The sequence below is a fragment of the Ranitomeya imitator genome, chromosome 6 (genome assembly GCF_032444005.1).
Source record: "Ranitomeya imitator isolate aRanImi1 chromosome 6, aRanImi1.pri, whole genome shotgun sequence".
NCBI classification, from domain to species: Eukaryota; Metazoa; Chordata; class Amphibia; order Anura; family Dendrobatidae; genus Ranitomeya; species Ranitomeya imitator.
In genome coordinates, this window is record NC_091287.1 from 172,077,315 (window position 1) to 172,092,874 (window position 15,560).

At 38.7% G+C, this 15,560-nt stretch overlaps 1 protein-coding gene across 5 annotated transcripts in view; it reads right to left on the bottom strand.

The window, feature by feature from the left end:
- Nucleotides 1-329: 329 nt before the first annotated feature.
- Nucleotides 330-15,560, bottom strand: part of ITPRID1 (ITPR interacting domain containing 1) — a 360,448-nt gene continuing 345,217 nt past the window's right edge. For all 5 annotated transcript variants that reach the window (XM_069730308.1, XM_069730306.1, XM_069730305.1 and 2 more), the window contains 5 exons: nt 9,439-10,617; nt 5,992-6,119; nt 5,684-5,795; nt 4,186-4,416; nt 330-2,438 (listed from right to left, as the gene is read on the bottom strand). In XM_069730308.1, coding sequence (XP_069586409.1) covers nt 2,403-2,438; nt 4,186-4,416; nt 5,684-5,795; nt 5,992-6,119; nt 9,439-10,617 — 1,686 coding nt within the window. In that variant the 3' untranslated portion in view covers nt 330-2,402. The remainder of the gene's footprint in view (nt 2,439-4,185; nt 4,417-5,683; nt 5,796-5,991; nt 6,120-9,438; nt 10,618-15,560) is intronic.

The following is a 15,560-nucleotide window of genomic DNA, read 5'->3' on the forward strand; positions in this document are numbered from 1 at the left end:
GTTGTGCACAATTTTCACAACGTGCGTCGGTATGTTGGGCCGACGCATTGCGACGGCCCCATACCGACGTAAGTGTGAAAGAACCCTAACCCTGAATTTAGCCCCAACCCTAACCCTAAATTTAGCCCCAACCCTAACCCTAGCCCTAACCCTAGCCCTAACCCTAACTCTAGCCCTAACCCTAACCCTAGCCCTAACCCTAACCCTAGCCCTAACCCTAGCCCTAACTCTAACTCTAGCCCTAACCCTAGCCCTAACCCTAACCCTAGCCCTAACCCTAGCCCTAACCCTAACCCTAGCCCTAACCCTAGCCCTAACCCTAACCCTAGTTCTAACCCTAGCTCTAACCCTAGCCCTAATTTTAGCCCCAACTGCTCTTCTCCTGTCGGCCGGCAGATGGCGATAGATGGCGGGCACACTGCGCATGCGCCCGCCATTTTCTTTTCCCCGGCAGCCAGGAGGAGCAGCAGGAGGATCCAGGGACACCGGTGAGTATGATAGGGTCCCCGAATCCCCCTATTTCTCTGTCCTCTGATGTGCGATCACATCAGAGGACAGAGAATTACACTTTGATTTTTTTTTTTTTTGCGGTCGCCGGTAAACAGTTAATTACCGGCGATCGCAAAACAGGGGTCGGTAAAACCAACCCCGATCATGTTCTTTGGGGTCTCGGCTACCCCCGGCAACCGAGACCCGAAAGATTCTCCCAGTGCCGGCCGGCGGGTGCACTACGCATGCGCCCGCCATTTTGAAAATGGCGGCGCCCACCGGGAGCCACGAGGAGCACCGGGGGAGATAGGTGAGTATCGGGGGGCTATCTGGGACCCCTTTTCTCTGTCCTCTGATGTGCGATCACATCGGAGGACAGAGAAATTAAAAAGAGATCGCGTTTTTTTTTTTTTGCGATCGCCGGTAAACAGTTAATTACCGGCGATTGCAAATGCGGGGTCGGTTAAAACCCCCCCGAATCATGTTCTCTGGGGTCTCGGCTACCCCCGGCAGCCGAGACCCCAGAGAAAATCCGACTCTGGGGGGCGCTATTCACTTTTTCCACAGCACCGTTAATTAACAGCGCTGTGGTTTAAGTACCCTTAGCGGCCGCCGTTAAAAGGCGTATCGGCGGTCGCTAAGGGGTTCAAATTCATTGTGGTAATGTCTATGACCAAAATTAGAAAAATGTTGTTTCTGTCCAAATATATATGGACTTAACTGTATATTCCTCTGGTTCCCGAGTATTCCATTTTTTACCAGCCACAAGGTTTCAAGGAAATTAGCATTTTTATTTAGTGTTAATTTTTCTGATCTTTATTAAGGGGGCATAACTCATAACTGTCTTGGATGTTCCTTTAGACTTCTCTGCATTATTAACCCAAGAGCAATGCCTTCTTGGTAAAAACCAAAACCTGGCCACTTTTGACCTGCTGACAAATCCTTGTTAATATTTATTTTCTCTTTAGTCTGCTATCTTGTAAATTTATCTAAAAAAACTGTATCCCCTTATGACAATACTGAGAAGTTCAAATATTTTAATATGTTAAAGATTAATTTAACACAAAGCCAATGAATCATGACTTTTTTCATTATTTTTCTAAATCTCTGTATGCTGATGTGCATGGAGTAGAGTGATTGTTCGGGTCATTGTATTCGATATCTCAGGGCAGCTAGCTGCATTCTGTCTCCCCTTCTCCTCTATCATATGTAGGAGAGAATGGTAGTTTGACTATTCAACTGTTTTCCATCACTTTTTTGTGACAATTACTGTAAGTGTAGAGAGGGAAGCCTTGCTTAATTCCACACTTCAAAGGTATGAATGGATAGAATTAGTTTGAGCTGTGCTTTAGCGCCCATACGCCTAGCATGTACAGTATATGCATTCATAAACTTTATTTGCAATCTTAAATTCGCTGACTGAGTTAGATTAGTTCTTACTAGATTTTACTAACAAGGACTGCATATTCCTTGCTTATAATTGCATACATAGTTATCTCAGCATAAAAGATGCTAATGACTAGTGCTCAACACACCAACAAAACTTACATCATAAACACCTTCATTGTGAAATTTTAGAACTCCACCATATGGAAGCTTTGGGGGTATGTCAAAAACAGTAAAGGAGATCTTATACTTAAAGTGAGTCACATATCTGTCCAGATTGAGATGGATATACAGAGACTGGCAGGGAACGAGGAAGTGCAGAAATGGAATCATCTGGTTGTGTATCTCTTTTTTTTATTATTTTACACCATTCTAAACCTGGAAACAGAAAATTGCGTCATGCTAAACCAGTTAAGACGGTGCACTCTGTGAGTGAAAATCTCCCTTATAGGCATTCCACAAATCTTGTAAAATGATGAATTAAGTTCAGAAGACACACAAGGCAAGAGTCAGATTTTCCATCATGTTTAGGAGTTCTTAAAACTTTGAAGGGTTTTCTTGATCTATAAAGAGAGGAAAACAAACTTTTTAATAGAGTTGCACACAGACATACAACATTCTCTATCAGTTAAATATTCAACTTGTTGATCAGACTAGTTTGGCTTCAAAATTGGCTTCTGACTGAATATAAAGAATTATCAAAACTTAAATCATGATTTTTACCTAAACTTATAGAGCTCTCTAATTAATCCCACTCTGATTGACTTGACTGAAGCCATTTGAAGATCTTCTAATATCCAGCAGTACTTAGGCCACAGCTATAGCCTTAGCTGGCCATGACGATGGAGCAAAGCAGTCATGATTTACATAGGAGTCATCATATTTAATGTTATTGTCTACATTTCTATTTACTCATACAAAGATTGTAGTGATGAAGTTTGTAACCCACGACACTGTATAGGAAATACGCAGATTGCCTCTAACAATGCTCATGGATATTGTGCCATACATAGACTGTGTGACAATAATATAGGAAGTCATTAACAGCTAGGGGGAAGGGGGCATTGGAGCATGCCAAAGAGTGGTCTTATACGCAGAGTTATGTTGTGCAAGGTGACCATCTAAATTTTGTGATTCTACCTTGCTATTTGATAAAGATGAGTCAATCTTTTGAAATTTGAATTTGCTAGCTTCATCGAATTTTTTACATAAGAGCAATTTGCAGCAAATCAATTTGACACTAAAAAGCAAATACTGCGAAGTCTCAAATTGCTCTGAAAACACATGTACATCAGATTTAATAGGACTGTATTTCATACTTTTCAAGCTCCTTAATGCAAAAATTGCCTAAGTAATGACAAAGTGACCTCGACATATCTGGAACAACTGAATGTTTTGACTATCTGTAATGTTTACTTAGTGCTTTCAAGATATCTCTTCCTATCTCTATTTTAATACTGTGTATTCCTTGACACTGCTTTTTTACAGACTATGGTAATCCTCCTTATTGGCTGCACATGTAAAGTGCTAGTTTCAAGGCATTATGAAGAATCTTACGCAGCTGTGCTTGGAATTATATTAAGTACTGTAGATGGTGGGCTATTAAACGTCTTTGTAATTATACATTGAGGAACATTTATTCTTTAATTATTCCACAATTTTTAGAAATAATTATTCACAGATTTGTGAAACTCTTAACATCTACTGTACATGCTTCTGAGAGACTCGTCCCTTCTAGCATGATCATTTATGTACAGTCATGTGACTTAGTTGAAACTTGATCGTCTAGTTGTGTTTCATTAGTATTAGATATGAGTAAATCTCTTCATGCAACTCTGGTCTATAGTTTAGGTCAGTGCTCTGCTACCGTGGACAGGATTTGATCGAAATTCCTAACTCTACGGGGTCATACACTTGGCTTATGATTAGCCAGGCTGGCAAGACCTCACCGGAGAGCCGCATGGAACTTAGATGATGTCATGCGAGGCTTGCTAATAAGATGTCATCCCAGAAGTTTAGGAAAATTGCATTTTACCTTTCATGGCCAGAGAGCACCAAATTGGATCTGGGTTGCGCAAAGTGATCCACTCATCTCTAATTGGTGAAACTTACTTTTCCAGCCTTTTATTACCTGTCCCAACCTTTTTGAGATATGAAATCAATGAATTCATTTAAAAAGAAATGGAAAAGTGTCTAACTTTCATGTTCTGAGCTGTGTTCTATGTTGTGTTCTTGTCTTCTTTACATTTTACACAGCATTCCAACTTCTTTGGAATTGGGGTTGTGTATATGAGATCATTTTTTACTTACATTTTGAATAATAGTGCTAAAGTCAATCTTCTGTGACTGAGTTATGCTTGCTCCCTGGTTTACTTGAGTACCTTGATCTTCTTTGTGAACTGCACAAGAAGAAGTAGATGGTAAACTGTTGGTTCTATGTAAACTTTCATTGTGTTCCACAGGATTCCTATCTTGTTCCCAGGTATAAAACTCAAGCTCTGAATAAAGCCTTGATTGTTCCTCCAAAACCTCTTCAAGTTGCTGAAAACAGAAATGAATGTACGTGAAATAAATACACATATTACATAGTAAAATTAATTTACTATATACTTGCTTTGAGAAGTGTAAAAATATACTGAATTGAGTAATTGGTTCTCATTTTACACTACAGGGAGATTTGGATTCTATAACTAGCAACAGGTACAGATTAGTATTGCACGATATGGGTAATATTTTATTTATCTGGTGTGCAAGTACTATTGAGTGATGAACAAAGGATGTCTTTCACCAAAAAAGAGAATATTTGTGATGTATTAACTATTTAACAACTAGGAAATCTCTTTATAAAAATAATCTGCATGGTTCATAATCAAGCTGTCAGAGGTGCCTGTTTAAATTTCTATGTAAAAATGTTCTTGTTTTTCATTAAAGACAGTCTGTCAGCAGGTTTTGGTATGTCATTTTTACATTTTAAAAATTACAAACAGGTAAATGGGCCAATTCAAAAGTTTGGGAACCCTGCATGTTAGTACCTGTTAGTATCACAGCTTGTAAATGCTTTTTGTAACCAGTCAAGAGTCTTTCCATTCATATTTGAGGGATTTTTATCCATTATTCTTTGTAAAATTCTTCCAGTTCTGTGAAATTCCTAGGTCATCTTCCTTGCAATGCTGATTTGAGGTTTAGCCATAGATTTTCAATGATGTTCAGATCAGGGGACTCTGAGGGCCATTGTAAAACCTTCAGCTTGTGCCTTTTGAGGTGGTGCATTGTGGATTTTGAGGTGTGTTTAGGACCATTATGCATTTGTAGAAGCCATCCTCTTTACAATTTTAGCTTTTTTACAGACAGTGTTATGTTTGCATCAAGAATTTGATGGAATTTCATTGAATCCGTTCTTCCCTTTACCTGTGAAATGTTCCCCGTGCCATTGGCTGAAACACAACCCCAAAGCATGTTTGATCCACAATTTACACAATGTAAATGGGAACATATCAAATTTTACTTAAAAGAAATATGCAAATTGCCTCTTCAGAGAAAAAGAGGACTTAAACTCTATAGCGCCACCTATTGGAAGTAGTAATCCTACAAGTCACAATCAACCCTTTAACAAGTTGTGCAATATGACTTAGGATAAAAGCTAAATCAGTATCTCCATTCGCAGACATGGTGTTTCGGGCTGTTGGCCCTCGTCAGTGCGAAGCATGAGAACTAATTTGGCTAGATGAGAGGCTCTGGACTGGGGTCTAAGGGGCGACTTAAAAGAAAGAAATTCTGATATGAGAATGTTGAATTTTTTTTTACATACCATTGAAATGGTTTCTTTCACTTGACGTGCTCGTGCATCCAAATTATATTCCAATTCTAGTGCTTCTTTGAGAACATTTTGACGTAGTAAGTGCAGTCGTCTCATGTTTTCTCTTAGAAACAAAAAAGTAACATTTATTGTAAGTTGTAGTAAGTGAACTGTAATAGAATAGAACATAAAAGCAAAAGAGTAAGATAGATATCAGCACAAAAAAACTACAGTCAGAGACTCGGGGCAAGACGTTAGATCACTTGTCACTTATGATAAAACTGTATAACTTTTAATAATACTGTGAATTTGGACTTTACCTTTCTTCACTTGTAAAAATGTTATAGCATCCAGCTTGTTGTTCAGTTAAACATTGTTCAATATCTATTAGCTTTTCCCGATATTTCTGGCATGCTTTTTTCATGTTTTCCACATCCTGGTCAGTATTCTGTTCAGGATATACAAATTATTGAAATAATCTGAGTAATGTATTATCAAATTGGGTTGTTAAGGTGAATCTCATCACCAGATTTCATAATACATACTGCAGGTATTATTTAAAAGATCTTAGACCAGATGAAGCTGGGCTACTTACTTTGAAAATCCTAATATTTTCCTTGATATAAAAAGGTCCTGCAAGTGTGTGGAATAGTCTAAGTCTAAGTGTATTCATAAGTGTATTCACCAAGGCTGACTGGCGCTTTTACTGAGTAGTGTGAGATTTCAGTGGCAGCAATGAGACTTTATATTGAAGAGGTGTCAATTGGGCTAAGTTTACCCTGAGAATACTTCAGCTTACGGTGTCCTGGAAAGTGGAAAACCCTGTCAAAGAGTAATTATTGTTTTAGCTTTTTTTCAATAAATCAAAGGACTCACGAAAGTTAAAAACTTTGTTATTTATGTTATAAAAAAAAATTGTTTCTTTCACCTCCGGGACTGATCTTTCACTCTGAATTCATGAGTAATATCTGTAATCTGTAAAAACAGGTTTTACCATTACTGTAAGAGGAGATGACAGTTAGTTCTTTTAAAATTGTATGGAGAGGGGATGGTTATTAGCTAGAGACAGACACACACATTTGCTATAAGTTCTGCTGAAACACTTGTTTTAGTGCCCCATGGAACTTTATGAGCACCAACTACAGTCTCCTTTCTCAATAGCGGGAAAATTTCACTTTTCTGAAGACTCGAGATGGGGAAACATTAACAGTAAAGTTTGGGGTCTGTACCAAATACCTACTGTTCGGGTAAGGAGGTCGAACACGGACTTCACCAGAAAGTTAATGTTACTGTTCAAGTTTGGCACCCTGAACACCGGGTGTTTCTCGCGCTGTCATGTGCATGACACTGCGGCAAACACTGCCTCTGGTCGGCGGCAAAATCATTACCACCATTCAGACAGCTGTGGTTCCCAGCCTTTCAAATTACAGCATAAACCCGCAGCTGTGAATGGAGGTATAACGTTTATCTCCAGTCACTGTCATCAGCTGATGGGACTACTGCTTCCATCAACCTATCTCTGCTGACGTTAATAACAGCGAAAGCAGTCATTGGCTGATGGAAGTATCCATCAGCCAGCGCCTGCGCTCTTAATAATTAAAAAAAAAAATAGCATGGGTTCCCCAGTATATTTGATAACCAGCCAGGCAAAACTGATAGCTGCGGGCTGCAACCCTCAGCTATCAGCTTTAGCAAGATTGGTTATCAAGAATAGAGGGGTCCTCACAACATTTTTTATAATTATTTACATAAATAATTAAAAAAAAGATGTGTGGTTCCCTCCATTTTTGACAACCAGCCAAACTAAAGCAGACAACTTGGGGCTGGTATTCTCAGGCTGATAAGAGGCCATGGATATTGCCTCCTAAAAATAGCAGCCCACAGCTTCCATGAAAAAGCACATCTATTAGATGTGCAAATTTTAGCACTTTGCCCGACTCTTTGCTCCTGGTGAACTGCGGTGAACTCGCCTCTGCTCTGAGACTTTTTCTCACTGTGCTAGCAGTGATCTCTCCGAGGTCACCGTACTTCATGGGCCTGGATGAGATGCAGCCTCAGTGACTGTTGGTAACCTTGATGATGTCACCACTGGTCACAGATGCTGCACTCACAGCACCTTATTTCTTAGTGGTTTTTGGCCTAGACGGTTGCATCTTGGCACCATCCAGATTAAAAACTGTTTATCCCCAGACATTGATTATGGCATGGAACAGAACGACGGACAGGTGAGGAATATGGTTGATTTTTATTTTTGTTTTATTAGAGGAGTCACGGGCTTCAATGGAATGAGCATTAGGTGAGTATAACTGTGTTTCATATTTTTAAATAAAAAAATGAAACTTTTTACAAATAAAACACTTTATTTTTTCAGTGTCTTTATTTATAATATAACTATAGGATTAGAAATGGATGGGTGTTTTATAGATGCCTCTCTGTTAGTAAGCCGTGGGATTGATGTCACCATACAATAAAAGATTACATCAACCCCACAAATATGAACCCCACTTAACTCCGCCACAGGGCAAGCGGGAAGAACATGAAAAGTGCCAGAATTGGTGCATCTAATAGATGTGCCTTTTCTGGCCAGCTGCAGGTTTCTGCACTTAGGCTGGGGAAGACGCAATATCCATGGCTGCTTACCAGTCTGAGAGTACCAGACTTCAGCTGTCTGCTTTAGCTTGGCTAGTTGTCAAAAATATAGGAGAAACCCCACATCAATTTTCAAAATGATTTAAATAATTAGAAAAATGATGTGGGGTCCCCTCTATTCTTGTTAGCCAACCTTCCTAAAGCTGACATATGAGGGTTGCAGCCTTAAGCTATCAGTTTTTGCCTGGCTGGTTATAAAAAATATAGGGGAACCCAAGCCATTTTTTAAATTTTTTAGAGGGCAGGCGCCGGCTGATAAATACTCCCATCAACCGCCTGCTCTCGCTGTTGACTGCAGCAGGCGTAGGCTGATGGGAGTAGTAGTCTCATCAGCTGACAACAGTGACCAGAGGCAAACTTTTTTATCTCCAATCACAGCTGTGAGATCAAGCTTGTCATTTGAACTTTTATAAAACTGTTTGGCCGGACCTGAACATTGAGGGGTCTGCCCATCTCTACTGAAGACATATTTTACCCATAAATTGAGAAGTTTGAGAATGATTGTTCAATACAAGAGGATAAGAAAACAGATTTCTCTTATAACATGTATTACAAAGTTTTTTTATTTTTACGTGCACAATTTTTTTGATAATGAAATAAAACAATAGTTACTTTTTAGGATCCTGGCAAGCTGGAATCTGGATCTGTGAGAAATGTTTTTTTTTAATTTTTTTTAATGATAAATAGCAAAAGGGGTTGTCCTCTACTTAGACAACCCTTTCTCAAGCTCTATGTTCCCCATTATAAACTAATAACACCGGTGTCGGGAGGCCCGGGAGAGCCAGTGCTGACATCGCTGGAATGGCACCCACACATGATGTGAGTATAGGTGTGGGGAATGCAGTGATTGAGAAGGGGTTGTCCGTTAGTGGTCAACCCCATTAAGCTTCCCTACATTAGTGATCAGATTATAAATCCTGATAACTGCATCAGTACTTACATAGAGTGCATCAGATTCTTACATAGAGGCCTTTTTACAGTTCTCTCATTTGAGAAACTTCCCATAGTGAATGTTATACAACTTTCCCATAAAATGATGACATTAAATGACACTAAGTTGTAGCTAGTTATTCACAGATGAAACATAGTAATGAATATGAGGTGCACATTATACATACCAGTGATATGACGATTAATGACTCTCTCAATAACTTCAGAGTATCTGATAACTCTTTCTCTAGGTTGATGTAAGCAGAAGGCCTCATGGATGCATTGTGCCTGTGCCTCCTTGGAGCACAGCAGTGATGGCAGTGACAGCAATAACAACAATGGCTGCTCAGGGGTGAATGCAGAAAATGATTTGGACCCCCAAGTGCAGTATCAAATGACAGTGACTCAGTGAGGTAACAACTCCGTGGATGTGAACAGTGATTGTTAGTATAGCATTCATTCCACCACCCTGTATCAGTCTGACTAAAGGCTTCTTTTCGCTCTATACTGCACTTTAGCAAAGCATGCAATTCACTTCTGTTAGTCTTTGTGTTAATAACAGTATTAGGTCTGTTCAATCCATCATTTGCATCCTGCAACCAGGTTGAAGACATCTGAATGGTCACTGACTTGTAAATATTTGTGTTTAATTCCGTTTGATATGTACTCTTTTTGTCTTTAGAGATAGAATTTAGCTCTTCATCTGAGTAATCTACAGAGCCTTCTGGGGTATGGACATGGAAGCCAAAGCTATGTAAATCACTGGTGGGAGATGGTGTCCATTTTAGGTTGGACAACTCTACTGAACACTCATCATCTGCAAATGAATCTCTGTCACTGTCACTCTTTTGGAGATCACTTACACATTCTTCAGAGATGTCTGGCATTAGACTATCGTTTATCTCACCAGGAGATTCAGGAATAATATCACTTATGTAATGTGGGACATAAATTGGGAAGTCAACTTCTGAAGGAACCTCTGGGGACTGTGCTTGATCTTGACTGATGGAACCAATCAGTTCATACTGTAGTAGAGAGCTGTCAGTATCTACATATTCTTCATTTCTGGTAGCTCTAGATGATGGCTCTTGACTTTCTATTTCTTGCATATCATCTTTATCAACATTATCAGTTTGACTATCGAAACTCTGAAACACATCACTCTTTTCAGTGTCCATTGACAATGATTTCAATTTTTCTTTCAATGCTTTAAGTCCACTTATCACAGTATTTTCACATGTATCCAGATGTTCAGTGAAGTCACAGATGTCATTAAATTCTTCACTTTCATTGTTAAAGATTGAGACATCTGCTTTCTCCCTGAGAGTAGTCTGGCTATCATTACTGTCTGAGCTTTCATGTAAATTCTGTAGAAAGAAAATGGCAGACAGTCCTTAGTTAGATAATGTTATTAAACTATTGTTATAGTCACTAAAATGTCTGTGCTAGCTGCAGTCCCACAATGAGATATCTTTTTACCAATTCTGTAATGTTTATTATTATCAGTGGGATTGGATGATTATCTACTGTCAAGGCCAAAAGGATTGGCACCCTTGACATTGTTCCAGAAAAAAAATATTTATCCAAGAAAGTTATTACACATGATTAGTTATACACATGTTTAATTTCCTTTGTTTGCATTGGAACAACACAAACAAAAAGATTTAAAAAAAGGCAAATTGGATATTATTTCGCAAAAAAAAAAAACAATATGGGCCGGACAAAATTATTGGCATCTTTCCAATATTGTGGGTAAACACCTTCACTTCAAGCATGAGATTTTTGCTCAAACTCACCTGTGGCAAGTAACAGATGTGGGTGATATGAAAATAATAGATAAAATGGGAAGAACTTGACTCAATATTTGCATTGTATTTTTGTGTGTGCCACACTAAGCTAGGAGAACAGCGAGTAAGTGAGTAAGCCAAAATCTTTCTGGGAAAGCTTCTCTTGGACAGATGTGGCCAAGATAGAGCTTTTTTGTAAAACACATCATTCTAATATTTACAGAAAATGGAATGAGGCCTACAAAGCAAAGAACACAGCATGTACTGTCAAATACTGTGCTTTGGCTATGTGCAAGGCATCATGAAATCTGAAGATTACCAAAAGGATTTTGGGTGGCAATGTATTGCCCTGTGTCAGAAAGCTAGGTTTAACATAATGAATGAGGAATACGATGGTTTAAAATTTTGCATTTCTTAGAAGTCATTAAACAGAAAAGAATGTTTCTTAACATTTTCTTCCTGTAAACATTCAAAATCAATGACAAATTAATTGTTTTATTGTCAGTCGTTAACCGTTTCACCCAGAAGCCTGTTTTCACCTTCCTGACCAGGTCAATTGATAGAATTGTGACCAGTGTCAATTTATGAGGTCCTAACTCTGGAAAACTTCAATGTATCCCACTGATACTGAGAATATTTTCTCGGGACATATTATACTTTATGATAGTGATAAAATTTCTTTGATATGACTTGCGATTATTTGTGAAAAAAATGGAAATTTGGTGAAAATGTTGAAAATTGCGCAATTTTTAAACGTTTAATTTTTATGCTCTGAAATAATAGAGCCATATCACACAAAATAGTTAAGAAATAACATTTCCCACATGTATACTTTACATCAGAAAAATTTTGGAAACATAATATTTTTGTTAGGAAGTTATAAGGGTTAAAAGTTGACCAGCGATCTCTCATTTTTACAACATTTTTTTAGGGGCCACATCACATTTGAAGTGACTTCGAGGGGCCAACATGACAAAAAATACCCAAAATTGACACCATTCTAAAAATTGCACCCCTCAAGGTACTCAAAACCACATTCAAGAAGTTTATTAACCCTTCAGGTGCTTCACAGGAATTTTTGGAACGTGGAAGGAAAAAATAAACATTTATTTTTCTTTCAGAAAAATTTTCCTTTAGATCTAATTTTTTTTTACTTTTGCAAGGGTAGCAGGAGAAACTGGACCATACATGTTGTTGTGCAATTTCTCCTAAGTATGCCGATACCCCATACATGGAAGAAATCTACTGTTTGGACACACGGCAGGGCTCGTAAAGGAAGGAGCGCGATTTCACTTCTTGAAAGTAAAATTTGCTGGCATAATTAGAGGACGCCATGTCATGTTTGGAGAGCTCCTAATATGCCTAAACAGTGGAAACCCCTAAAAATAACACCATTTTGGAAACTAGACCCATTTGGGACCTAATCTAGATGTGTATTGAGCCCCTTGAACCCGCAGGTGCTTTACAGACGTTTATAGAGTAGAGCCATGAAAATAAAAAAAATCACATTTTCCCACAAAAATCTTTTCTAGCTACAAATTTTGTATTTTCACAAGGGCAAAAGAAGAAAATGGACCACAAAGTTTGTTGTGCAATTTCTCTGGAGTTATCCGATACCCCATATGTGGTTGAAAATTACTTTTGCGGCACAGTGCAAAGCTCAGAAGGGAAGAAGCGCCATATTACAGTGTAGATTTTGCTGCACTAGTTTGAGGGTGCCATGTTACAGTGACAGAGTCCCTGAGCTGCCAGAACAGCAGAACTCCCCAAAAGTGACCCCATTTTACCAATTTAACCTGTCAATGATTTCATCTAGGGGCACAGTGATTATATTGACATCACAGGTGTGTCACAAACTTTTATACCATTGCACAGTGAAGAAAAAATTATTTATATTTTTACCACCAAGATTGTGTTAGCCCCAAGTTTTACATTTTCATACTGAGAAATGGGTAAAAATAGCAACAAAATTTGTCTCACAATTTCTGCTGAATGTAGAAATACCCCATATGTGGCTGTATAGTACTACTTTGCCATATGGAGAGACCTGGGAGGAACAGAACTCTATTTTTCTTGAGTAATTTGCGGATTCCATATAAAGAGCCCCTAAGTGCTAGAAGAGCAGAATTTCTACTCAAGTGACCACATTTTGGAAATTATACCACTTTGGGAATATATCTACAGATGTGTGATGATTTTGACTCCATGGGTGTTTTCCAGAAACAAGCAGCAGAACTGATTCCCTGCACGATGCTCCTTTATGCCGCTGTCACTACTGACTGCGGCATCAGAGGGGTTAAATGGCCACGACCGGTGCTAGCATTGATCATGGGCGTTGCTGCGGAGTGTCAGCTCTAATACAGAGCTGACACCCGCACGCGATCGTCACAGCGCTCAGCATGATGCCGCGCGATCGTGCCACCGTTCATATACTGCTGTTTGTGGGAACACAGAGCAGTATATGTACGGTGCATGCCAGGAAGGGGTTAAAGTGGAGGAAAAATGTGACAACATTGTTCTGAGCAGCGTTGGGAGTCATAGATTCTTCCAGGGGTCTTACTCATGCTTTTCTCCTTCGATTAATTTCAACATTTTCACTGCCCCCTCACCTGCATGTAGGGTCTGCTGGAAAATTTTTTGCATTTCCCATTGATTCCCATTATACTAGTTACTTGAGAAGAGCATCCAAGCATTAGGAATTGCTCAGTCCGAGTAACAAGCATTTTAGTGCCTTCTCATCTCTACTCAAAATCTTTAGAGGGCCTTCAGGCGGCCTGCCATCTCATTTTTTCCAGGGTGTGTATGATGCCCTCCTTCATAACTTTTACACGATGTGTATGAGACCTACCTCTACCGCTTCACCAGTCTAGGAGTTTCACTACTTAGAAATTGGAAACAAAAATTCTGAGGCCCTCCTCAATGTGTCTTATGGGATGCATTGCCGTCCCGCCTTATAATTGTTGGTAGACCTTGCATAGGCTTTACAAGACTAGGAGTCCCAATCCTTAAAAATGGGAAAAATATTGTATCTAGCGTCTGAGCATTTTAGTGCTCGTTGATCTCTAGTGTTCAATCTAATATTCAGCTGAGGTGCCAACAATTTTGTCTTGACATTTTGGTGATTTTGTGCGTAAGTCCAATTTGCCTTTTTTTTCTATTTTTTGTGTTGTTCAAATACACACAAAGGAAATAAACATGTGTATAACAAAACATGTATAATTGCAATTATTTTCTGGAGGAAATACTTCATATTCTTAAACAATTTCAAGGGTGGCAACACTTTCGGCCATGACTGTGTATATATATATATATATATATATATATATACCGTATATATATATATATGTATATATATATATATATATATATATACCGTATATATATATATATATTGCATCCCAACCCTCCCCTAATGGCAAATGTTGGAGAAGATGTGGAACACGATTCAGATTTCAGCCTCTCAGTCTTTTTGTATTTGTGGACACAAGTCTATAGTAGAAGTATCTGGCAGTGACTTACTCCCCTCTTTCTTCTGAGAAAGCCGAGAGTACATGGGCATAGGAGGTCTGTGGGATAAGTTAGAATTTCAGCTCACTGGTATCTGATGTGAGTGACCAGTCAGATACTATTTAAGTGAATATAGAAAGAAGTATGTCATTATTTCTTGTCTGTAATCATTACAATGCCAAAGCAGCATTAAAAAGTGACTCTTTAAGTAGACTGGTTGCAAAATATCCATACTCTAACTATCTTGTAAGTGACATTGCCAGGCAGTGATTTTTTAGACGCTAGTTTATTCTAAATTATACAGCAGCTATGACAATTAACCAGTTGAAAATTGTCTAAGATGCTTGGCCACACCATCATGCATCTTATGAGCTCTTTTTGATATATGCCACAATAATCTTATTTTTGTGAGAATATACTGAGGTCGAAAAACCTTAATAAAGGGAATCAATCAAGCATTTCAGAGAAATCAAACTTGAAACAGGGAGCCAGGAATGAGATGATTGAGAAGACTAGATCCTCCTGAGGCCGGCTCTGCTTGATTGACAGAGGTCTCCTTATACATAGGAAGACTCGCCCCACTGACTAGTCTTCTAATTGAAGTTAGCTTTCTCTGAAATACTGAAGGATTTTTACATACACATACATGGCTGCTATAACAGAACGGTTCTGGCAACATTCATAAGCTGGCAGGTTCCCTTTATCTCTCTGGCGCACAACCAGTATGGAATAAAGTCTACTATCTGCACTAGTTAGAAAGGAACCTATGGGCTCCATCAGGAATGTGGCTTTTGGTCAGTGACTTGTTACCCATCTTCTCAGTGTATTCCTTCTCCATGTTTCTGTTTTGGAAATTGGGATAGGAATAAATGAATGTAACATTTTCTCAAAAGTCAAAAATACAGTATATATCAGCCAAGAGTACTTTGAATTTGTGCTCATTTTAATGTCTATGTATAGCAAGTAGGCAAATCAGGTTTTAGGCTACATTTGCACATCCGTTTTTAACAGTTTCT